The following is a 26,245-nucleotide window of genomic DNA, read 5'->3' as shown; positions in this document are numbered from 1 at the left end:
TCCGGGCTGGGAATGCGAGGAAGGAAGGAGGAATTAAGGAGAAAATTTGGGAAGAGGAGGAGGAAGGGATGGAAGGAATGATCCCGGGGAAAAGGCGGATTCCAGAGGGGAAGGCTTGGAAAAACGGGAAGGGAATGGAGCTGCATGGAGCATCCCAAATTTCCATCCTCATCCATGGAAAAACCATTTCACATCCATGGAAAATCCATTTCGCATCCCACGGACACCCCTGCCCACTCCCTGTCCCATTCCCAGGCACATTCCCAGAGGATTTGGAGCTGGGAAATCCGGGAATGGGATCCATGGGGACAGGAGAAGCCCCTCCCCACCATCCAGGGGTTTTCCTGGAATCCAACCCGATGGATCCAGGGGTTTTCCTGGAATTGAAACTCGGCCTGGAATTGAAACTCGGCCTTCCCAGTCCCAGCCAATATTTGGATTTTCCAGTGTTGAATCCAAGGAAAATACTGGAAAATCCAGGAATGGGATCCATGGGGACAGGACAAGCCCCTCTCCAATATCCGGAGGTTTTCCTGGAATTAAGTCTGATGGATCCAGGGATTTTCCTGGAGTTAAGTCTGATAGATCCAAGGGTTTTCCTGGAATCAGGCCTGGAAGCAAAGCTCTGCCTTCCCAATCCCACCCAACACTTGGATTCTCCAGCACTGAATCAAAGGAAAAAAGCTGGAAAACTTTGGAAAATTCCACTTCTCCCTCCCACCCCACTTTTGGGATCCTCATCCCGGGGGTCCGGAGCCGCCGGCGCATCCCAGGAAGCTTCGGAATCTCTGCGGAGCCGAGTTTTTAATGGAGCAATTTGATTCAATTTTCCAGTCGATAAAATTCCCCGGCAGCGCTCGGCGCTTCCGAACGGACACCTTCACTCCTGATTTAACATTCCCATCGAATCCTTCCCGGGAAATTGGAAAAATTTATCACCTGTGAAATTTTATTTGGCCTCGGCCGCGTCTGTTTTTGTAAAACTTCATTAACGCCGAGGAAATTATCTCTCCGCGGCTTTTCCCGTTTTTTTTTTTTTTTTGTTCCCGTCTCCCGGGTTTTTTTTTCGTGGTTTTTGGTCGGGAGGTAAAGGCGGGAGAAGGGAGGATGGGATTGGGGTTTTTCCTGGAGATTTTGGGAGTTTGGGATGAAGGAAAATCCGTGAGTTGGGTTATCCCGGAGAGCTGGGAAGCCTAATCCATGGAAATCCATGGAAATGCATAGAAGTCCACGGAAAACCATGGAAAATCCATGGAAATCCATGGAAATCCATGGAAACACATGGAAGTCCGTGGAAATGCAGGGAAGTCTATGGAAATCCATGGATTTTTCCTTGACAGGCTATTTCAGGAAAGCTGGAACCCCTAATCCGTGGAAGTCCATGGAAATCCATGAAAACCTATGGAAAACCTGTGGAAATCTGTGAAAACCCATGGAAATTCATGGAAACCCATCAAAATCTATGAAAATCCATCCAAATCCATGGAAAACCATGAAAACCCACGAAACCCCATGAAAATCCATTGAAATTCTTGAAAAATCCACGAAAATCCATGAAAACTCTGAGGGCTGCTCCAGCAGAATCCCCAGATCCGAAATTCCCAGAAAAACAAGGTTTGGGTTTGGGAGGTCCATCAAAAACTCGGAATAAAGAAATGGGGTAAAACCTTGGAATTTTGGGTGGGTTCAAAGCAGAGATGTGGGAATGGCCGAGGTTTCCTCACGTTTTTCCGAGGAAAAGTTGGGAATTTGGGAGCTCACCTGGCATCACCTCGTAGATGTCATCGCCTTCCAGCTCCGGATCCTCTGGATTCAGGGTGGAATTCTGGGAATTGTTCATGGAATCGGAGCTGTCCTGGTCCTTGGAGAGCTCTTCCTCCTCCTCCTCCTCCTCCTCCTCCTCTTCCTCCTCCTCATCGCAGGGAATGGTCAGGGAGCTCAGGTCTGCCGGGAAAGAGGGAAAAAGGGATGGAAAAATGGGAATTCTCCCCATTCCAGAGGCTGGGATGGAGATCCAAATACTGCGGCCGAGAATGGGCAAAAAACCAAGGAAATACCCAAGGAAAGATGGGAAAAACCCAAGGAAAGATGGAAAATCCCAGGAAATAACCCCAAATTCAGGGATGAATCCTGAAGAGACACAGCCTGGGGGGGGTGGGGTTCCAGAGATTCTGGAAAATTCCAGAGGGTTCCAGAGGGTTTCTGGAATTTTCTCTGTCTCCAGCTGGAGCAACTCCACACAAGCCCAGCTGGGAGAGGGGGGAAATGGGATGAAAAGTGGGAATTCTCCCAGTTCCAGAGGGGTGGGATCGAGCTCCAAACCCGACACCAGAGAACCGGGAAAAAACCTAAGGAAAAACCCAAGGAAAGATGGAAAATCCCAGGGAATGACCCCAAATTCCATGTGGGCCTGGTGGGATGGAGGCTGGAAAGCTGCCTGGGGATTCCAGAGAATTTCTGGAATTTTCTCTGCCTCCAGCTGGAGCAAGTCCCCACAAATCCGGGCGCGGGTGGATGGAAAGCCCCGATCCAGGTGGGATGACGCTTCCCAAAATCCCAAAAAGCGGGAGCTGCTCCGGACTCACCCTTGAGGAGGAACTGGATCTGCTCCACCCAATCCTGGGCCTCGGCCGGGCTCGGAGCTGTGAACTGCCGGGAGAATCCGTTATCCCGGGATTTGGGATTTGGGATTTGGGATGAGGGGACGGGGATCCTCCATTCCCAACCCCAGGGCACCGGGAAAAGCCATTCCCAGGATTTGTCTGCCAGCTCCAATGGGAGAGGAGCACAGCCAGAATATCTCAGGAAAGCTGAAAACTGAACCCCTAGAAACTCATGGAAACCCATGGAATTCCATGAAAACCCAGGGAAATCCATGGAAATCCGTGGAATTCCATGAAAACCCATGAAAACCCAGGGAAATCCATTAAAAGCCGGCGAAACCTATGGAAACCTTGGAAATCCATGAAAATCCACAAAAATCAATGGAAACCCTAGCAAGGCTTTCAGATCTAATCCATGGAAATCCATGGAAATCCATGGAAATCCATTCCCATTTCTCCCCCCAAAATTCCCATTTCCCAGCAAAAATTCCCAATTTTTGCCCCGAAATTCCCATCTTTCCCCCCCAAATTCCCATCTTCCCCCCCAAAATTCTCATTTCCACCCCCCAAATTCCTATTTCCCCAAAAAAATTCCCATTTTTTCCCATGAGATTCCCATTTCCTGCCACCAAGATTCCCCTTTTCCTGCCATTTCCCACCTCGTAGGAGCGTTTTCCAGGACAGAGCAGCTGGAAGCAGCATTTTTTCCGGGAATCTTTCCGGATCTGGGAGTCCAGGTGGGCCTGGTAGTGCTCGATGGGAAAGGAGCCTTTGGGCTGCTTGCCTGGGAAAAGGGAATTGGGAAAAATTTAGGATTTTCCAGCTTTTTTCCCACACCTGGATGCGGATCAGGGGGATTTATCCATGGAGGGAAACTGAGGCACGTGGCTGGAAAATTCCAGGAAAGGGGAATGTCTGGAAAATTCTGGGAGAAAGAAACGGATGGAAAATTTGGGAAAGGGGAAATGGCTGCAAAATTCCAGGAAAGGGAAATTCTGGTAAAGAAGAATGGCCAGAAAATTCCCTTTGCTCCAATGGAAAAATAAATATCCAAATCCAGCTGGGATTTTCCCTTCCAGGAACTGGGAATTGTGGTTTTCCATGGTCACATCCCTCTTTTCCACCCAGAAGTTGGGAATTCTTTTCCCACTCACTTTTCTCGTTGGCGTAGTAGAGGAAATTCCGTTGGGTGAGGACGCACCAGCGCTTGTGCCACTCGGAGCCGAAAAAGCTGGGCTCTGGAAAACAGGCAAAAAATGGGGAAAAAATGGGAAAAGCCAGGGAAAAAAAGGGAAAAGCAGGGAAAATGCTGCATTTTATTCCTTTGGGATGCCTTTCTCATGGATTCCGTGCGGCCAGGGAAGGCGTTTGGGGTTAAATCTCTGGAAAATGTTGTTAAAGCAGAGATGAGCGGGAGTTAAGCCAGGCCTAACTCCGAGCTGAGCTCAGGGAAAAATCAGGAGCTGTTTCTGCCTCTTCCCATCAATAATTCCCGAGAAAATCCCATTAGGGAAGGGAATAATTTGTGGCTTTCACGGGAAAAGGGAGATAAGGCCCAGGCTGATTCCGAGCCCGGCTCTTATCTCCGCATTAAATGTGGGATGATCCCGAATCCCTGGAGCTTTTCCCGGCTTTTTCTCCTCATTAGTTTTGCCCTCCAGGCCTGGGCCGAGCTTAATTTAATTCCAGGATTTAATTTGGATGCTCTGGAAAAGGGAATGAGCCCGGCAAGGCGTTGGAAAAACCTGGAAACTCCTGTCAGTGGAAATCCATGGATTTCCTGTTTTTTTCCTGGTTTTTATTTTAGGCTGGAAATTTGGGATTTTCCCAAATTTTCAGGTGGCAGCCTCTGATCTACTCCTGGAATTCCAGGTTTTACCTCGGGATCTCTTCTCCAGGTATCCTTGCTTCAAAATATTCCCGGAATCCTGGATGGGCCGTGGGATCTCCTCCAGGCCTGCGGGGAGCAAAGCAAGGGAAAACCTTGGAATTTGCCAATCCCATTCCCACATTCCAAGGTTTCCATCTCCTTTCTTTGGGGAAGCAGCGTTCGGTTTATCCGGATCCCACTGATATTCCCAGCACTGGGAGCAGGGAACAGGGTCTTGAAATTCCAGGATTCAGCGGGATGAGGCTGGAGCTGCCCTTTTTCCCTGGAATCTGGTTGGGTTTTGGACATGGAAAACCCAATTCCCATGGAAAACCCAATTCCCACTGTGGATCTGCCCGTGGAATCTCATCCCAAAGCCTGGAAGGGCTCTGCCGTTCCCAGCTGATCCCAAAAACCTGGGAATCCTGGGATCGTGGGAGGTGACCCTGGATGAGCTTTAGGATCCCTTCCCTCCCAAATGATCCCCTAATAAATCCACATAAAAGTGAAAAATATAAAAATATAAAAATATATATAAAAATAATATAAAAACTAAAAAATATGGACCCATGACTTGAAAATCCCTGGAATTCCTTCCCTGCTCCCCAATTCTTCCCCCATCCCAACATTCCGAGCCCCGCCTGATCCACAATGAGCCGGAAAATCCTAAATCATTCCCTAATGGAGCGTCCATCCCATCCATCAGCGGGCGGGAATTCATCCCCATTAATTCCCTAATCCATGATAAACTTCCCGTCCTTTCCTGTCCGCGCGGGGACTCCGTAAATCCCGACTTTTGCTCCGGCTCCACCGGAGCGTTCAGGTGTGCTCCGACCATTCCTCGTTAGCCCGACGGCCTCATTTTCCCGGGAATGGCCTTGGAGGCCTCGTTTTCTGGGAATGGCCTTGGAGGATCCATTTTCTGGGAATGGCCTTGGAGGCCTTGTTTTCCCAGGAATGGTGAGGCCTTGGAAGCCTCATTTTCCCGGGAATGGCCTTGGAAGCCTCATTTTCCTGGGAATGGCCTTGGAAGCCTCGTTTTTCCGGGAATGGCCTTGGAAGCTCCATTTTCTGGGAATAGCCTTGGAAGCCTCATTCCTAAGGCAGTAAACTTGGGAATTCCACCGGCAGCAAACTTGGGAAAAAGTTTGGAATTACAGGAAAACTTGGGAACTCCGGAGGCAACAAACTTGGGAATTCCAGAGGCAAGAAACTGGGGATAACTCCCCACGGCAGGGCAAATCCAGGGGGTATCCAGCATTTTTTGGGATTCTAGCCAAGGCGACGCTCAGCAGAGCTGGGGAACAGCTTCCATAAATCCCGGCTCATCCCGGGAATCTGCGGAACGCTGGGATCAGCCCCCGCCTCTGGCTGGGAAGCGCAGCCGGAGCTCGAGCGCGGCTTTTCCGTGTTCCCGATAAGGAACTCATCCATCAGGGCCGGGGTAAGGCAGAAGGGCGGGAACGGGGCTGGATTTATCGGGAATGTGTCATTCCCTCCACACGCCCCACGGGATAAATGGATCCTCCATCATTCCCGGCCGCTCCGCACCTGCGGCCGCGCGCGCTCCGGGAGAAGCGGAGCCAAGGATTTGATGGATTTTCCCGACTTTAATGAACGTAAACAAACAAAGGAGAGAGGGAAACATCAAATAATTCCCGTGACAGCTCCCGAAAGGAGCCGGGAGAGCGGGAAGCGCTTCCCAAAGGAGCCGCGTTTGATGTGGGATCGGGATTTGTAAACAGCGGCAGCTCCGGATCGCGCCTTATCCAAATATTTCCCTTTCCCAGCGCCGGCTGAAAGTCGGGATTGACGGCTTTGGACTCTTCAACTTTCAGCTTTCACCCCGCGGCTCCGGAGGGAGGGAGACCCCACCCCCCGTTCCCGCTGGAATTTGTTCCCTAATTTCCCCTTGGAAAAGCTGATATGGGGCAGCTGGATATCAAAGTCCCAGCGCTGCTTTTCCTCGGCATTCCCGGTTTTCCAGAGGGTCCCAAACCCCTCCGAGGACCTCTCGGCCCCAAAGGAGGAGGGAGGGGGGAGTGACCTCAATTCCTGCTGGGATTTGTTCCCTAATTCCCTCTTGGAAAAGCTGATGTGGGACACCTGGAGATCAAACTGGTCCCGCTCTTCCCACTCATTCCCGGTTTTCCAGAGGGTCCTGAGCCCCTCCAAGGACCCCGCGGTCCCAAAAGGAGCCACTGGAGGAGGGGGAGAGGGAATGGGAGGGATGAGCCCCATTCCTGCCGGGATTTATTCCCAGTCTCCCCATGGAAAAGCTGATCCGGGGCACCTGGAGATCAAACTGGAGCCGCTCGTTCCTGGTTTTCCAGAGTTTTCCTGTTTTCCTCTGGTCAGAGCCCTCATCCATCCCATCCCTCTTTTCTCTCCAGGTCAGGAGCTGCCCATGGATCAATCCCAGAGGATGAAGCTCCCCTGGCCATGGATAAACAGGATTTGGGATGCTGAGCCATGGGAACAAATCCCAAATTCCAAATCTCAAATCCCAAATCCCAAATCCCAAATCTCAAATCCCAAATCCCAGCCCAACCACATCTTTTCCTTATTCCCAACGGGGGCAGTGACCCCAGGGAAAATCCCAAATTTTGGGGAGCTGAGGGTGTCACAGAGCAGGAATTCCACGTTTAATCCCGAGCAGCAGCAGCGCTGAAATTCGGGAATAAAAGGAAAGGAATGAAAGGACCTTCCTGCCATAAATATCCCGGGAATTGCCACCGGGACTCTGGGGTTACATCCCGGCTCTTCAAAAATCTATCCCAAGAAAATCAAGCACCTCCATCACCTCCCGGGAATATTTACGGCCTCCGGCAAGGGCTGGCCAGCAGAATTCCCACCTGGAATTCTCCAGGAGCCGGCAAAGGTCAGCACAGGGATGGAGGCGGCTGAAGGATTTCCCTCCCGAGATTCCAAGGCCACGAGATCCCAACCCTGGAGCTGCTCCCAAGGGATTCTCCCGGGGTTTGGGGTCGCGTCCCGGGGCAGGAATTCAGGGAAAGGCCGTGTCATTCCAAGATTTTGCCACAAGGAAGCAGCAGAAGCTCAGGATTGGAGCCGGGAGCGGGAGCAGCCCCGGAGGGAGCAGCAGCGGGGGGCTGGGATCCCAATTCCCAAATTTCCCACCCCAAAAAGGGGCTGGGAACCCCGGCTGGGATCCCAATTCCCAAATTTCCCACCCCAAAAAGGGGCTGGGAACCCCGGCTGGGATCCCAATTCCCAAATTTCCCACCCCAAAAAGGGGCTGGGAACCCCGGCTGGGATCCCAATTCCCAAATTTCCCACCTCAAAAAGGGGCTGGGAACCCCGGCTGGGATCCGAATTCCCAAATTTCTCACCCCAAAAAGGGGCTGGGAACACCGGCTGGGATCCCAATTCCCAAATTTCCCACCCCAAAAAGGGGCTGGGAACCCCGGCTGGGATCCCAATTCCCAAATTTCCCATCCCAAAAAGGGGCTGGGAACACCAGCTGGGATCCCAATTCCCAAATTTCCCACCTCAAAAAGGGGCTGGGAACCCCGGCTGGGATCCCAATTCCCAAATTTCCCATCCCAAAAAGGGGCTGGGAACACCGGCTGGGATCCGAATTCCCAAATTTCCCACCCCAAAAAGGGGCTGGGAACACCGGCTGGGATCCCAATTCCCAAATTTCCCACCCCAAAAAGGGGCTGGGAACACCGGCTGGGATCCCAATTCCCAAATTTCCCATCCCAGAAAGGGGCTGGGAACCCCGGCTGGGATCCCAATTCCCAAATTTCCCACCCCAAAAAGGGGCTGGGAACCCCGGCTGGGATCCCAATTCCCAAATTTCCCACCCCAAAAAGGGGCTGTGCAGATCCCAGACCTCCCCTTTTCCTCAGTTTTAGGGTGTCAGCTCCGTGTCCCCATTCCTGCTGGGAATTCCAAGGGAAGAAGACAAGGGGTTGGCAGGTCCCTGTCCCCATCCCTGTCCCCTTTCCCAATTTTGGAGTGGCAGCTCCGTGCCCCATTCCCGAGGGAAGAGGATGGGGGTTGGCAGGTCCCTATCCCTGTCCTTGTCCCCATCCCTGTCCCTTTTCCCAATTTTGGAGTGGCAGCTCCGTGCCCCATTCCCGAGGGAAGAGGATGGGGGTTGGCAGGTCCCTATCCCTGTCCTTGTCCCCATCCCTGTCCCTTTTCCCATCCCATCCCATTGATCCCATCCCATTCCCCCCAAACCCCTTTTCCCATTTTAGGGTGGCAGCTCCATGCCCCATTCCCGCTGGGAATTCCAAGGGAAGCAGATGGGGGTTGCCAGATCCTTATCCTTGTCCTTATCCCCATCCCTGTCCTGCCCTTTTCCCACCCCAGTGCCCCCAAACCCCTTTTCCCAGTTTTGGGGTGCCAGCTCCAAGCCCCATTCCCGCTGGGAATGCCGCGGGAAGCTCCAGCCCCGCTCCCTCCCTTTCCCTCTCCTGACCTCATCACTTTTCCCCCCACCCCAAAAGTGCTGAGCGCGGCTTTCCCGGGAGTTATTTATCCGCGGGAGAAATTATTAAAAAAATTATTGGGAAAAAAAGGGAGATAAAACAAAACATCGATCGCTCCGGCCGCATCCGCCTCTGGGAGCGCTGGGAAGTGACAGCGGATAAAGGATGGCGGGGCCAGAAAAACAGGGAACTGCTTTTTATGGCAGCTCGGATCCCCACAGAGCCATAAATCCGGGATGAGACGGGTCGGGAGCTCCAGGTGGGGTTTGGGGATCTGTGGGTAGGAATCCTGATGGGATCGGAGCTCTGGGACCCCAAATCCTGCTGGGATCGGGATTCCAGTATCCCAAAATCCAGGTGGGATCAGAGCTCCGGGGCCCCAAAATCCAGGTGGGATCAGAGCTCCCAGAACCCAAAATCCAGGTGGGATTGGAGTTCCAGGACCCCAAAATCACAGCTGGATCAGGGTTTTGGAATCCAGGGGGGACATTGGGACCTTATCCCCAAATCCAGGTGGGATCAGGGCTCCAGGACCCCAAAATCCAGGTGGGATCAGGATTCCAGGACCACAAATCCAGGTGGGATCAGGATTCCAGGACCCCAAATCCTGCTGGGATCAGGATTCCAGGACCCCAAATCCAGGTGGGATTGGAGTTCCAGGACCCCAAATCCAGGTGGGATCAGGGCTCCAGGATCCCAAATCCAGGTGGGATCCGGGCTCCAGGACCCCAAATCCAGGTGGGATCAAGATTCCAGGACCCCAAATCCAGGTGGGATCAAGATTCCAGGACCCCAAATCCAGGTGGGATCAGGGCTCCAGGATCCCAAATCCAGGTGGGATCAGGGCTCTGGGACCCCAAATCCAGGTGGAGCAGAGCTCTGGGACCCCAAATCCAGGTGGGATCAGGATTCCAGGACCCCAAATCCAGGTGGGATCAGGGTTTCAGTGTCCAGGGCAGACATTGGGCCCTTTCCCTAAAATCCAGGGATTTGGGATTGAACAGAACCCCAGGAATGGGATCCCATGGGAACCCAGCCCCTTCCCAGCCCGGCTCTGATCCCAAACTTTCCCTCGTTCCCCGGGAAGGGAGGGACGGGAACATCGCCGGGAATTTGTAACCCCGCGTGCGGAGCTGACATTTATGGGAAATTGGGAAAGTGAGGATTTTATTGCTCTCTCCGTCAAAACCCACGGCTCCATCCGAGGCCCGGGAAATGTGGGATCGATATCCCGGCCTTTAATATCATCCCAGAAAACCAAAAAAAATCATTATCCCGTTATTTTTATTATGGAGTTACGGCTGAAAAATGGGACCTGCGGGTGGTTTCCATTTCCTCGGCCATTTTTTATGGGATTTTTTCCGGGGTTTTTTCCCTCCCCTGCTGCCTCTGGATCAAATCCTGCCGGGATGGGAAGGGGGATTTGGGTGGGGATTTTGGGAAGGGCCTGGCTCTGCTTCAGGATGGGATTTTGGGGCCCCGAAACTCCAGGATGGGATTTTGGGAACCCCAGAATTCCAGGATGGGATTTTGGAAGCCTCAGAGTTCTGGGATGGGATTTTGGGAACCCCACAGGTGCAGGATGGGATTTTGGGAACCCCACATTTCCAGAATGGGATTTTGGGGAAACCCAAATCTCCAGGATGATATTTTGGGAGCTCCACACCCCTCCTGACCCTTGGAAAGCCAAACTCATCCCCACAAAGCCCCAGACTCGGAGCGGATTCCCACCAGGACAGAATTCCCGATGTCCTGCCGGGGCCTTGGTGGTGCCACCACCGCCTGTCCCCATCTCCCTGCCAGGCACGACCGGATTCCCGGGATTTATGGAATGGGGGAACACCAGGAGAGTCAAATCCTCAACCTCACTTTGGAACAAGGGATGAGATGGATCCAAGAGGTTCCAGGGATCCATCCCACAATCCCACCTCCCATTCCAGCTGCTGGGAGACCGGGATTGGGGCAGGAAATCCCAGCCTGGAGCACATCTGGGACACGTGGATTCCCGGGATTTATGGAATGGAGGAACACGGAGCCAACACCTCCACCATCCGGGATGGTTTCTGGGATCCATCCCATGATCCCAACGTTTCCCAGCCCCACGGGGGTCTGTGCAGCACCCGGAACGTCGGGATCAGGGCGGTAAATCCCAGCCTGGAGCAGCATCCCGGCAATCCCCGGGAATCCTCTCCGTGCCCTCTTCATTATCCCATTCCCAGCGGGAAGTTCTGAGCTCCTTCCCGGCTCCCGCTATAAAGAAGTGATGGATGGCCGGGAAAGCTCCGGGAGTTCATCCATTCTCCCATTAAATTTTCCTTTAATTGGTCTCGGAGTCAATCAGGAACTCGCCGGGCAGTGAATTAAGGAAAATAAAAAGAGGGAAAATCCACGGAGTGGGGGAGTCTTTGTGCTGTTCCGGGGTTAAAAAATGCTGGATTTGCCTCCAGAGGGGCTGGAATTCCACACCGGGAGGGTCCTGCATGGATTGAGGGGTCTCCAGGAGTGAGGAATCAGCCAAGTGCTGCCAAATCACCAAAAAATTCCTTGGAAAACGTGAGGAAATTCATGTGGGAGGACCGGGATTGGCTCCATTTCCCCTTCCAGGAGTCTCAGGATCAGCTCCATCCCTCGGGAACACCGGGATCGGCTCCATCCCCCAGAAATACTGGGATCAGCTCCATTCCCCCTTCCAGGAGCTCTGGGATCAGCTCCATCCCTCAGAAACACTGGGATCAGCTCCATTCCCCTTCCAGAAGTCCCGGGATTGGCTCCATCCCTCGGGAATGCCGGGATGAGCTCCATTCCCCCTTCCAGAAGTCCTGGGATCGGCTCCATCCCTTGGGAACACCGGGATCAGCTCCATCCCTCAGAAACTCCGGGATCGGCTCCATCCCTCAGAAACTCCGGGATCGGCTCCATTCCCCATCCAGGAGCGCCGGGATCAGCTCCATCCCTCGGGAATGCCGGGATCATCTCCGTTCCCCTTTCAGGAGCCCCGGGATCGGCTCCATCCCTCAGAAACTCCGGGATCGGCTCCATTCCCCATCCAGGAGCGCCGGGAACGGCTCCATTGCCCCTTCCAGGAGCCCCGGGATCAGCTCCATCCCTTGGGAACACCGGGATCGTCTCCATCCCTCAGAAACTCCGGGATCGGCTCCATCCCTCAGAAACTCCGGGATCGGCTCCATTGCCCCTTCCAGCAGCCCTAAATCTCCCGGCGGGAGATTTACGATTCCCATTCCCGTTCTTTACTGCAAATCCAATCGGGCAGTAATGGTGGAACACGGGAACGCCGTCACCCAGGGCTGATGGCTCCCATAAAACCCATGTCATTCCAAACGGATGAGTTTATAAACGGGAACAAACCCTCAGCGCTGACAGGAACATGAAACCCATTCACCATTTAAGCACTTCCCATTTTTTATTCCCGGGATTCGCGGCTGCCGGGGAACACGGAGCGCTGCCGCGGGGAGGGGATGGGCTCAGAATCCCGAAATGGGCCTCAAATCGCCCCGGATCTGCTCCGTACCCAGCAGGATTTGTCCACTCCCCGCTTCGGAAAAGGTCCTGGTGACCCCAAGGTGTCATAAACCCCAAAAACAGCCCTAAATTCAGGCCTAAAACCAGCCTAAATTCAGGCCTAAAAACAGCCCTAAATTCAGGCCTGAAACCAGCCTAAATTCAGGCCTAAACCCAGCCTAAATTCAGGCCTAAAACCAGCCCTAAATTCAGGCCTAAAAGCAGCCCTAAAATCAGGCCTAAAACCAGCCCTAAAATCAGGCCTAAAACCAACCCTAAAACCATGTTGGATCTCAGCATCCAGCAGGATTTATCCCTTTCCCACTTTGGAAAAGCTCATAGGGAATGTAAACTTCCCAAAAGCCTAAATCCAGCCCTAAATCCAGCCCTAAATCCAGCCCTAAATTCAGGCCTAAAACCAGCCCTAAATCCAGCCCTAAAACCAGCCCTAAATCAGGCCTAAATCCAGCCCTAAATCCAGCCCTAAAACCAGCCCTGAACCTGCCCAGTATCCAGCAGGATTTATCCTTTTCCATTTTGTAATCCCAAAATCCTAGAACCAGCCCTAAAACCAGCCCGGATCTCCGCATCCAGCAGGATTTATCCCTTTTCCACTTGGGAAAGGCTCCCGGTAATCCCAAAATCCAAGAACCAGCCCTAAAACCAGCCTGGATCTCAGCATCCAGCAGGATTTATCCCTTCCCCCTTGGGAAAGCTCCCATTGATCCCGCAGGATCCCGATTATCGCCATGGCGACGGGCGCGGATCAATCCCCGCTCCAGGTGTGTTTGGATTGCTCCTCCCGGAGATTTTCCGGCCGCTCCGGGGCTCTTTCGGCACCTTCTCATTTCCCGGAGCAAATATTTATGGAATATTGTCCTGGAGCTGAGCGGGGGAAAGGGGGAGAGCTGCACCTGCTCCCACAAATCCCCGGTGGTTTTCTCCGGGATTTTTTGCTGGAAAACCAGGGAAAATCCCAAATCCTGGAATGGTTTGGGATGGAAGGGCCTTAAATCCCATCCCATTCCCATCCTGTTCCCATCCCATTCCCATCCCATTCCCATCCCATTCCCATCCCATTCCCATCCCATTCCCATCCCATTCCCATCCCATTCCCGGGCAGGGACAAATCCCGTTATCCGCTCCAACACAGCCTGGGAGAATTCCAGGGATCCAAGGAATCCCAAAATCCCACCTGAACTCCTCCTTTTCCACTTGGAATACATTCCCTGTGTCCTGTCATGGCACTTCCCAATGAAAATATCCAGGATATCCCCCTAAAGGATGGGGAATGTCCCTGCCTGGTGCCAGATCCCAGGAAAAGCTGGAAAATCCAATTTTTCCCTCTCCAATGATGGTTTTCTCCTTCTGGAAAACCGGGATGACACCGGAGAGCTTCTCCTGGGAAGGGCTTGATGACCCTCAGTGCCGGCAGGAAAATGGCTGGAATTTTCCCTGGTATTCCAGGAATTAGGATGGGAATGAAAACAGCTGGAATTTCCCCCTGTTATTCCAGGAATTAGGATGGGAATGATCCTTGATCAGTCAGATCCAACTGTTTTCCTTGGGAAAAAGAAGTGGGAACGTCTTTGGCTCCATGGGAGGATTCTTTTGGAGAGATGTGCGGTCCCTGAGGATCCACAGAATCACGGAATAGGATCGGGATGGGAGTGACCTCCAAGCCCAGAATTCCAGGAATTGCGAATCCTTGGGATCTCCCCTCCCACCAGACCAGGCTCAGATCGTTGATCCATGGATAAAACCATGGAAAACGGGGAAAAAGAGAGGGAAAAAAATTTCCCACACAAATATCCCAGAGCCAACTTTTCCAGACCTCTCCATCCCGGATCCGGGGGTGTTCCCGGTGCCCACGGATCCCACCGGGATCTTCTCCTCCCTCCCTCCCTCCCTTCCTTCCTGCCCTGGGAGCCGCCTGGAATCCCATCCCGAAGGGAAGGAAGTGCCACCGGAGCCTCCGGCCATAAATCCAAGCCCATCCCATGGAAATTCCGGAGCCGGGAACGTTTCCGCCTTCCCTGAGCCAATTCCGAGCCTTTGGCTCCATCCTTGTTTTTCTTGGGAATGGGAGCAGCCCCTTCCCTAAAAACCCCATTCCCACCCAAAAACACCCCAGGAAAAGCCGGAGGAGCCCCTGGATCCCATCCTGGGAAAACTCTGGAATATTTGCAGCAAGGATCCCAAAATCCTAGGATTCATTAAGGCCCCTAATTAATAACCATTAATTAATGACAGGCTGGCATTAATTAGGACAAGCAGCCTCAGCTTCCAACAGTTTTCCAAAGGTTTTTCCCGTCCTGCCCAGGGAATGGATGTCCTGGAATGGTCTTGGCTGAGATTTAGAGGGATCTGGGCCAAAAAAGAGGGAATTTGGAGGAGGGATTGAGCTGAAATCCGGGATTTGGGATGCTCCAGCTCCTCCCCAGGTTGCAGGAACACGGGAGCTTGGGAATCGTCCCTAAATCCTATTTTTTGGAGCTCAAAGCCCATTTATCCCACTACAAATCAGGAAAACCACTAAAAACTTGGGAATGATCCCTAAATCCCTTTTGGGAATCATCCCTAAATCCCTTCTGGGAATCATCCCTAAATCCTTTTTTTTTCAGGGATTGAGGTGCAGTTTTCCCACCAGAAGCTGAGAACACCCCAAAAAACTTGGGAATCATCCCTAAATCCCTTTTTTTTTTTTTTTTTTAGGGGACTGAGACCCAGTTTTCCCACCCCAAACCAAGAACACGCCAAAAACCCTGGGAATTTTTCCAGCCTCATCCCTTGAATATTTAACCAAGGCATTTTTTAAGGAAGAGCTCCAATCCCAAGGGACGGATTTTTATCCTTTTCCATGTGGGAGCCGATGCTTTCCAGGATGAACGGCCCCTGTTTTCCCAAGCTTTCAAATCCCACTAAATTTCCGTTTCCCTGGAAGAACTCCGCAGAATCCCATAAAATTTGATTTATCCGCCTGCGTGAGCCACACGGAACCGCAATTTCCAGGATAAATGCCGGGTGTAAATTGTTGTTTATGTTGGATTCCGACTGGCTTTACGAGTTTTCCCGAGAAAACGGGATCTTCCCGCCTTTATTTCTTCCGTCGGAACCTCTCCTGCCCACGGAGAAGTTCTTGGGATTGGGGGCTCACCTTTTTCCCACCTTTTTCCCACTTTTTTCCTGGGGAGAATCGTGGGAGTTCCAGGATTTGGGATTGGTTTAAATCAGGAGAATTTTAAGGGAATTCCTGGTGCCATTCCTGGGGTTTTCACTCAAGGATCAGTCAGGATTCTCTGGGAAATCCTGGTTGAGAAAAACCCTCATTCCCATCAAAGTTTGGATACAGCAAAGGGAGAATTCCTTGGGAATGTGGGTGGGAAAAGCCACTCAATTCCTACCCTCATTCCCACCCAAAATCCGGGCACAGCCAGTGGAAAATCCCTCAGGAATGTGGCTGGGGAAAACCCCAAATTCCGACCCAAATTCCTGTCACAGCCAGCGGAGAATCCCTCAGGAATTCCCCTGGGAAAAACCTCGAATTCCCACCCAAAATCCAACTCCAAAGGGCAGAGAATCCCTTGGGAATCCTCCTGGAATGCCGGGCTGGGAAATGAAATGGGACAAGCCCTGAGAAATCCTGGGAAAAGCAAATCCCAAAATCTTGATGCCATGGGAATGCCGTGATGAGAAATGAAACGGGACAAGCTCCGAGAAATCCTGGGAAAATCAAATCCCAAAATCTTCCACAGAATGGGAACGACATCCAGGGATGGGAAATGAAACGGGACAATTCCCAAGTACTCCTGGGAAAAGCAAATCCCAAAATCTTCCAGGCCATGGGAATCACCTGAAACCCTTTCCCTGGGGACACCAATCCATCCTTTCCCTGCTTCCAGAGGGAAGGGACCCAACCCATTCCCTGGATTCTCCCAAAAAATCCTCACCACCAGCACAACCCCCAAATCCAAGGCAACTTTTCCTCCAGCGGAAAGCCGGGAAAAGGTCAGGGAGCGGGAAAAATAATAAGATTTTCTAACGGCTTCCTTCGGAGCAAAATATTATCCGTTCTCCCGCTTTTTTTCCGGCTTTTATGGAAGGAGATTCTGCCAATTCCAAAGAAAAAGGAGGATTAAAATGAGCTTCTGCACCTTCGGGGGCCCATTTGGAAGTTTTACTGTACGGAGCTGACAGGAAAAATCGGGAATTAATATCCCGGAGCCGCTTCCGAGCTGCAATAGCAATTATTGGACTCCGTGTCCCTGGATAAATAATGGGGCCATTCCGCTAATTAGCTCCGACGATCCCGGCTCCGTGGAAATCCTCCCCCGCCCGGAAAAACAACGCCGGGTTTTGGGGAATGGCGGCTTTTTCCATGGGAAAATGGTGGGAAAATGGGGGGAAATAGAAGGAAAATGGGGGGGAAATGGTGGGAAAATAAGGGGAAAATGGGGGGAAAATGGGGGGGAAATGGAGGAAAAATGGGGGGGAAATGGTGGGAAAATAAGGGAAAAATGGTGGGAAAATGGTGGAGAAATGGAGGGGAAAATGGTGGGAAAATGGTGCAAAAATGGTGGGAAAATGGAGGGGAAATAGAAGAAAAATGGGGGGGAAATGGGGGGAAATAGTGGAAAAATGGTGGGAAAATAGGGCGGAAATGGAGGAAAAATGGGGGGGAAATGGTTGGAAAATGGGGGGGAAATTCTGGGAAAATTCGGGGAAAATGGGGGTGAAATGGTGGAAAAACCCAGGAGCTGTTCTCATGTTTGGGTTTGGAATGGGAGGGGTCCGTGGAAAAATCAGGAATGTTGATAGGGAATTTAAAATGTTCTGGATTTCAGATTCCCACTCCATGGAAATCCTTCCCTGCCCAGAAAACCAACGCCGGATTTTCAGGAATGGCGGCTTTTTCCACCTGGGAAAATGGTGGGAAAATGGTCAGAAAACTTGGGAAAATTGTGGGAAAATCCAGGAGTTGTTCTCATGTTTGGGTGTAGAACTGGAGGTGATGGTGGAAAAATCGGGAATGTTGATATGGAATTAAAACTGTTATGGGTTTCTGGTTATTCCTAATAAAATTATCCCGGTGATTCCCGCTCCCGTGTGACTCCATTAATTCCAGAGGTGTTAACTGGGAGCAGAGCTCGGAATTAATTAATTAATCAATCAATCAATCAATCAGCGCTCCGGGATGGTTTTCCCACTTCAAATCCTGTTTTTTTTCATTATTCCCTAATTATTTTCTGGCTTTGGGATTGCAACAGGAGCTGCTGTTTTCTGGCATATCCTGATTTATTCCAAGGAAAAACGGGATCTTATCCCAAATCTGTATCCCAAACCCGTATCCTAAATCCCATATTCCATATCCCAAATTCCATATCCCAGTCCCGTATCCCAAATTCCAAATCCCGCATCCCAATCTCGTATCCCAAATCCCTCATCCTGTATCCAAAATCCCTTATCCCAAATCCTGTATCCCAAACCCGTATCCTAAATCCCATATTCCATATCCCAAATTCCATATCCCAAACGCGTATCCTAAATCCCATATCCCAGTCCCGTAGCCAAAATCCCATATCCCATATCCTTGTCCCATATCCCAAATCCCGCATCCAAATCTCGTATCCCATATCCCAAATCCCGTATCCCAAATCCCGTATCCCATATCCCAAATCCCAAATCCCATATCCCAAATCCCGCATCCCAATCTCGTATCCCAAATCCCGTATCCCAAATCCTGTATCCCAAATCCCAAATCCCGTATCCCAAATCCTGTATCCCAAATCCCATATCCCAAATCCCGTATCCCAAATCCCGTATCCCAAATCCCGTATCCCAGTCCCGTATCCCGGTCCCTCCCGGCTCCGCAGGCAGGGGGCAGTGGCGCCATTTCCCGGAGAACATTCCCAGCTGGAAATCTCCAGAGCGGGAAGAGGAGAAGGGCCGGGAATGAACCCCCCCAAAAAAAAAAACGGGAATTCTCCCCCTCCATAGATCCACCAATCCCAAAAAATCCCTCTGGGGGGCAGGGATGGAGCCAATCCCTGAAAAAACCTGGGAATGGGAATTGGATATGCCGGGGTTTTCTCCCGTTCCCAGAAAAGGATGGATCAGGGATTGTGCCTCAAAAATTCCAAGTGGAGCCTCCAATTCCCTCCCATTCCAAGAATTCCTCTGTTTTTCCAAAGGCCCCGTTGGAAAACCCCACAAATCCAAGGATCCATGGGGGGAAATCCCCCTGGGAAAGCCGTTCCCGCTCCGATATTCCAAAGAAATGAACAACCTTTGGAATAACTCCGTGACCCCTCCTTGAACCCTCATTCCCGGGAATCGGAATTCCTGGGAATGGCATTCCCTGATCCTGCGGTGATTTTGGGATCTGCGCTGCCTCCTCCCCCCATCCCGGTGCTTTTCCCGGTGCTTTTCCCGGTGCTTTTCCCGGTGCTTTTCCCGGTGTTCCCAGTGCCTGGAATTCCATCCTGGAATTCCCGGCTCCGTTCCATGAGGTGAATTCCCTGACCCTTCTCTCCCCTGAGCTGGAAAACCGGGAATTCATCCTGGAGCTGCTCCCGCTGAGCTTGGTGGGGAAATTTCCTGGGATTTATGGCAGGAAAACATGGAAAGGGTTCCATTTTCCATGGAAAAAAGTGGGATGTTGAACTTGAATCCCATTCCAGAGGCAGGGAAAATGGGGAAAAGCCATTCCCAAGGATTCAGTCCAGCCCAAGGATTGGTTATTCCCAATCCCAATCCAAAGGGATGAGTCAGGAGGAGAATCCAGAGCTCGGGAATTCTGGGAAAACTCCTGAGCGGGATCCAACAGCATCAAAATTTCTGGGATAGACCTTGGAAAAACATGGATAGCACCGGGATTGAGGGATGCAGGGGTCAGGGAGAGGGAAAATGAGCAGGGAATTCTGATCCTGAAGCAGGAATGTGACAAACACATGGAATTTTCAGGGAGAGAATCCCAAATCCTGAGGGTTCAAGAATTCCCAAGAATCTTGGGACCTTGAAAATCCCAGATCCCAAAGGTTCAGGAATTCCTGAGGATCTTGGGAACTTCAGAATCCCAAAGGTTGAAGAATTCCCAAGGACCTCAGCGCCTTTAGAATCCCAAATCCTGATGATAAAAGAATTCCAGGAAAACCCCACTCCAGCATTCCCAGAAAACAAAATCCTGGATTTTTCCCACCCCAAATCCTCCTCCTTTCTCAAATTCGGGATGAGATTTTTCCATGTGTTCGCCTTTCCCATAAAAATCCTTTCCCTTCAAAGTTCCTCAGGAAAAGGAGAGGAAAAATGGGATTTTCCCTTTTTTTTTTTTCCCTGGATTTATTCCTTGATTATTTTTAGGGGGAATGAATCAATCCTGTGGGATCAGGGCTGGAAAATCCCGTGGGATCAGGGCTGGAAAATCCCTCTCCCTGCCCCAAACCGAACCCTTTTTGTTATTTCCTTCCCATTTCCCATCAGAATTCCACATTTTTGATGGATTTTCCCTTAAAACCCTTCCCAAATTCCAGCCCCGTGCAGTTGCCAAGGAAAAACCCGCAGCGTTCCCAATCCTTCCCAGAATTCCCAATAAAAGCCGAGGCCGTGAACTCCAGGCGGGAATGGCCTGGATTTGACCGCGGGATGACCCCGCCCGACGGACACCGGCACCATCCGTCCTTTTTTACAGCATTCCCATTTTTTTTCCTTGGAAAACGTATCCCTAAAGCATCCCTGACCCTGCCCCAGGCGCCGGGAATTCATCCTGGGAAAAAGGGACGGCTCCTCTTTCACACAGCCCCGGATTCCGGGGGGAATTCGGGGAGAATCCCGGAAAAAAAACAGGGGAAAGAGGATGCGGAGCTCAGGGAAAAAAGGGAAAAGGGGAATCTCGGATTTCCTTCTGCTTCCCACTGCTGGGATTTGGGGTTTTCCCAAATAAATGTTAAAAATCTCAATTTAAATGTTCCTAAATATTCCCAAAAATCCCTGTATCAAAGTCTTGAAATATCCCAAAATATCTGTATTTAAGTATCCCCAAATATTCCTGAATATCCCTAAATATTCCCAAATATCCCTATTTAAATATCTCTAAATATCCTGATTTAAATATTCCTAAATATTCCCAAATATCCTTATTTAAACATCCCTGAATATCCTTATTTAAATATTCCTAAATATCTCCAAATATCCCATTTTAACTATTCCTGAATATCCCTAAATATCCTCAATAAAATATCCTTAAATATCTCGTCTTAAATATTCTCTAAATATTCCTAAGTATCCCTATTTCAATATTCCTAAATATCCCAATTTAAATATCCCTAAATATTCCCAAATATCCCAATTTAAATATTCCCAAATATCCCCAATTTAAACATCCCTAAATATCCCCAAAATCCCAATTTAAATATCCCTAAATATCCCAATTTAAATATCCCTAAATACCCCAATTTAAATATTCCCAAATGTTCCAATTTAAACATCCTTAAATATCCCCAGATATTCCCAAATATCCCAATTTAACCAACCCTACATCTTTCTTTTCCAGGGATGAATTCCCAGCTCCTTTTTCCCCCCTCGCCTCCCTCCTTTTCTCCCCCGGAACTGAACTCGCTCTTCTCTCCCAGAATCCTGAATTCTCCTGGATTTTCCTGAATTTTCCTTGAGCTTTCCTGAATTCTCCTTGAATTTTCCTTGAATTTTCCTTGAATTTTCCTTGAATTCTCCTGAATTCTCCTGAATTTTCCTGAATTCAGATCCAGGAGCTTCCCAGCTCTGGGATCTTCAATTCCCGACTTCCCATCCTCACATTCCCACAATCCCATCCCACAGAATTCCCACTCCCAGATTTGTCTTTCCTTGGATTTTCCCAGGGAAAAACCAGAGGCTGAAATTCCAGAGGGCAGGAATTGATCGGGTCCTGCTCCGAGCTCCGGGATCTGAGGGAAGAATCGAATTCCCAGATTTTCCCTGATGGGAATTCCCTGGGCTGGGTTTAAGCTGGGCCTACTCAATCCCAGCCCAGCCAGGCCGAGCTCATCCCGAAATTCCAGCGGGGCCGTGGCTCCTCCATCCCCTCCAACACCCAAACCTTGGCTGAGCCATAAAAATCCCGATTAAAAAATCCAGGATTTTCCAAATCCCTCTTTCTCCCATCCCAAAATTTCCCTTGAATCCCATTCCTGGGCTTTGCCGGGAAGGGATTTTTCCCAAATTCCCAATCCAAATTCTTCTCTTCCATCCTAAAACGTCTTTTTTCCCATCCCAAAATTTCTCTTGGACCCCATTCCCAGGAAAGGATTTTTCCTGAATTTCCATTTCCCCCTAATTCCACACCCAAATCCATCTCTTCCATCCTAAAATGTCTTTTTTCCCATCCCAAAATTTCTCTTGGACCCCATTCCCAGGAAAAAATTTTTCCTGAATTCCCTTTTCCCCGTAATTCCCAATCCAAATCCCTCTATTCCAACCTAAAATCTGTTTTTTCCCATCCCAAAATGTCCCGGGCTTTGCCGGGATTCTGCTCCCGGGATTGGATCTGAGCTCTGGAATTCTCTGGAGGAACCCCCAGAATCCCTGAGGAAAAGGAGAAAAATGTGGGAATGCCAAAGGTGGGGGGAAATGGGCAATAAAATCCCGGGATTTGTCGGGAAAAGCAATTCCAGAGTTAATCAACGTGCTAAAAAAGGGACTTTTCCCATTGATCCGGATATTCCGGATGAAGGAATTCCCAGCTCCTGCCCCGTGACCCGGCGGGAAATGAAACATCCGCCCCTTCCCCCCTCCTGACACTAATCCATGCCGGAAAAATCCCTTTTCCCATTTGATTTTTAAGGGGAAAAATCAAGAAAAGTGAATTTTCTGGCAAAAAGGTGGGAAAATTTGAGGTTTTTTTGTAGTCGGGAATTTTTATTTTAATTAAAAATCCTGGGGTTTGGAATAAAATTCAGCCATAAATCAAAATTCCTACAACGAGCCCGGATCAAAGGTTAAAACCTGGGATCATCCCAGCAATTCCTCGGGAAAAGCTGTATTTGGATCAATTTGGAAAGGAAAACCTGGATATTTTTGCTGGAAAAATGATTTTTTATGGGAAAAAAATGAATCCACTGAGGTTTTCCCGGGAGATGGAGCATCCTCGAATCCCAAATGTTTGGAATTCCGAGGTGGGATTGGATTGGATGTCCGTTGATGGATCCCAAGGCAAAGCTTTCCCAGGGTTGGGATATCTGAGCTCCTGCAGGATCCCCCTGCCCATCCAAGGGATTTATTCCTTCCCTTTTCTCTTGGAATTGCACAGAAATCCAAGGAAATTCCATCCATGGAATTCATCCAAAACCAACCCTCCTGAAAAACTGGATAAAAGCCAAAATGATGGAATTTCTCTGAAAAAAATCAAAGTGACGACGGCGCCAAAACCCCCGAAAATCCGGAGAAAAGCCAAAATCCCGGAATTCCGGGTGGGAATCCGAGCCAACATTTGCCCCCCTGGGATCCCCCAGGGGGATAAACAAATTCCAGCAGTGCAAGGAGCACGGAAAATCGGGATGGAGGCCGTGGAACGACGCCCGGAATGTCGCCACGGCCCGGCGCTCGCGGTTCCACCTGGGCGGGCGCGGCGCACCTGGAGAGATCCATCAAAATTCCGGATTGAAGGAATGCGGGGGGATTTAATCTTTAACCAGACCCCCCCGAAGCCTCGGAAAATTCCCAGGAGCTGCTCCGGGAGCCGCCTCGGGAAGAAGAAGCCGGAATTGCGCGGCTCCGGCCGGGATTTGCCGCCCCAAGGTCGCCGGGAATGAGGCGGGAAACGGGAAAATGGGAAAATGGGAAATGGGAAAATGAGAAAATGAGAAAATGGGAAAATGGGAAAACAGGAAAAATGGGAAAATGGAAAAACAGGAAAATGAGAAAATGGAAAAATGGGAAAATGGGAAAAGGGGAAAAGGGGAAAAGGGGAAAATGGGAAAATGGGAAAATGGGAAAATGGGAAAATGAAAAAATGAAAAAATGGAAAAACGGGATAATGGGAAAAGGGGAAAACGGGAAATTGAGAAAATGGAAACATGGGAAAATGGGAAAATGGAAAAATGGGAAAATGGGAAAACAGGAAAATGGGAAAACGGGAAAATGAGAAAATGGAAAAATGGGAAAATGGGAAAATGGGAAAATGGGAAAACAGGAAAACGGGAAAATGGAAAAATGGAAAAATGGGAAATGGGGAAAATTGAAAAATGGGAAAATGAGAAAATGGAGAAATGGGAAAAGGAGAAAATGGGAAAACAGGAAAATGAGAAAATGGAAAAATGGGAAAATGGGAAAAGGGGAAAATGGGAAAATGGGAAAACGGGACAATGGGAAAATGGAAAAATGGGAAAACAGGAAAATGGGAAAACAGGAAAATGAGAAAATGGAAAAACGGGAAAATGGGAAAACAGGAAAATGAGAAAATGGGAAAACAGGAAAATGAAAAAATGAAAAAATGGAAAAACGGGATAATGGGAAAAGGGGAAAACGGGAAATTGAGAAAATGGAAAAATGGGAAAATGGGAAAACAGGAAAATGAGAAAATGGAAAAATGGGAAAATGGGAAAATGGGAAAACGGGAGAATAGGAAAATGGGAAAATGAGAAAACAGGAAAATGAGAAAATGGAAAAATGGGAAAATGGGAAAATGGGAAAATGGGAAAATCGGAAAATCGGAAAATGGGAAAATGGGAAAATGGGAAAAGCAAGGGATGGGATTGAGGGAGAGCAGCTTGGGAGGGAATTCTTAGAAATTCCCACATTCCTGGAAATGTGGGATTTGTTGGGAAAAGGGAGGGAAATGGGAAAAACAAAATTCCCGGATTTTGCCTGGGATGGGGAAGAGGCCTCGGCCTCCCCAGAAATTCCATCACCCAGAATCCCTGGAATTCCAGAATTCCTGAGTCCCTGAATCCCTGAATTCATGGAATTCTGTAATCCCTGAATCCCTGAAATCCGAGAATCCCTGGAATTCAGGGAAGCCTTGGAATTCCCATTCCATGAAAATCAAATATTCCGCAAAAAATCCCTTTCCATGAAAACTGAATATTCCATGAAAACAGAATAATCTGTAAAAATCGAATATTCCAAATGAAATGAAATGAATAAAATAAAATAAAGTCAAAATAGAATAAAATAAAGTAAAGTAAAGTAAAGTAAAGTAAAGTAAAGTAACGTAAAGTAAAATAAAATAAAATAAAATAAAATAAAATAAAATAAAATAAAATAAAATAAAATAAAATAAAATAAAATAAAATAAAATAAAATAAAATAAAATAAAATAAAATAAAATAAAATAAAATAAAAGCTGTTTCCCACCCCAGGAATTTTCCAGCCCATCCAAGCCCCGCTTGGCTCCGGCTCCCTGAATTTCCCTGGATTTTCACATTCCCGTTTTTCCCTTTCCACCTTTTTCACCTCTCACCTTTTTTTCCAGGCAAAAAAAAGAAAAAAGGTGAAAATCTGCACAGCTCCGGGGCCGGAAGGACTTTTGGGAACTTCTGGCACCGAAAAAGTGTAAAAGCAACCAGGGAACCATGAAGCCCTTTGGATTCCCTTTTTTATCCCTTTTATTCCCATTTTGATTCCCTTTTTTTCCTTTTTTTATTCCCTTTTTTTCCCCTTTTTGATTCTCTTTTTTATTCTCTTTGATTCCCTTTTTATTCAATTTTTAAATCCCCTTTTTTCCCTTTTATTCCCTTTGATTCTCTTTTTTGATTCCCTTTGATTCCCTTTTTATTCCCTTTTTTATTCCCTTTTCTTTCCTTTTTATTCCCTTTGATTCCCTTTTATTCCCTTTTTGATTCCCTTTTATTCCCTTTTCTTTCCTTTGATTCCCTTTGGTTCCTTTTTTATTCACTTTGATTCTCTTTTTTATTCCCTTTCATTCCCTTTTTGATTCCCTTTTTTTCCTTTGATTCCCTTTTTTATTCCCTGCTCCCAAATTTCTCCTCGGAAGCATTTCCCAGACCAGATTTATTTTTTTTTATCATTCAAAAAATCTTTTTGATTTTAATTTCCCAGCCCAGATTTCTTTTTGGTTTTTATCATTCTAAAACTCATTTCGATTTTTATTTCCCAGCCTGAATTTCTTTTGAGTTTTTTACCATTCCAACAACAATTTTAATTTTTATTTCCCAGCTTGGGTTTCTTTCTTGTTTTTTTTTTACCATTAAAAATTAATTTCGATTTTTATCTCCCAGCCTGGACTTTTTTTGAGTTTTTCACCATTAAAAAAAAATAATTTTGATTTTAAAAAAATTTAAAACCATAAAAAAAAAAAAAAAAAAAAGGCAGAAAAGTGAGGGGAACGCCGAAGCGAAGCGGGAAAAATCCAATTTTTTCTTTTCCCCATAAATGGAGGGAGAAAGGGAATTTTGTGCACGGATGAGGGGACGAGGCCGGAGTGCGGCCGCTGTTTACAGCGGGAGCATCTGGCAGCGGAGATATAATAACAATTATTCCGCGGAGATTCCGCTGAGGAGTCGCCTTCCCGTAAATCAAATTCCCACCCCCGCCTCTCCCGCTTTTCCCTTCCTTCCCTGCTCCCGTTTAACCCCGGCAACGCTCCCGAACAAGGCGCCCTCATCGTTAAGAATTGATTTTTAATTTATGGCCGCGCCGCATCCCGCCGGAATTCCGCCTTTGGAAAGCCGATGTTTACGCCGAGATTTGTGTTTCCGTTCCTTCCCAAATCCCTTTTTTTTTTTTTTTGTTTTTCCCTCCCTCTGTCTCCCCCGGCGTGGAAATATCCGATATCCTTC

General features: G+C 49.0%; 1 protein-coding gene across 1 annotated transcript in view; it reads right to left on the bottom strand.

The window, feature by feature from the left end:
• Positions 1-26,245, bottom strand: part of SKAP1 (src kinase associated phosphoprotein 1) — a 64,299-nt gene that overhangs the window by 15,834 nt on the left and 22,220 nt on the right. The window contains exons 5-9 of the mRNA XM_072919091.1: positions 4,483-4,560; positions 3,758-3,841; positions 3,263-3,387; positions 2,586-2,649; positions 1,762-1,944 (exon numbers count right to left, since the gene is read on the bottom strand). Coding sequence (XP_072775192.1) covers positions 1,762-1,944; positions 2,586-2,649; positions 3,263-3,387; positions 3,758-3,841; positions 4,483-4,560 — 534 coding nt within the window. The remainder of the gene's footprint in view (positions 1-1,761; positions 1,945-2,585; positions 2,650-3,262; positions 3,388-3,757; positions 3,842-4,482; positions 4,561-26,245) is intronic.

This window comes from Taeniopygia guttata, chromosome 27, assembly GCF_048771995.1.
Source record: "Taeniopygia guttata chromosome 27, bTaeGut7.mat, whole genome shotgun sequence".
Taxonomy (NCBI): domain Eukaryota; kingdom Metazoa; phylum Chordata; class Aves; order Passeriformes; family Estrildidae; genus Taeniopygia; species Taeniopygia guttata.
This window is presented reverse-complemented; position numbering and strand designations above follow the sequence as displayed.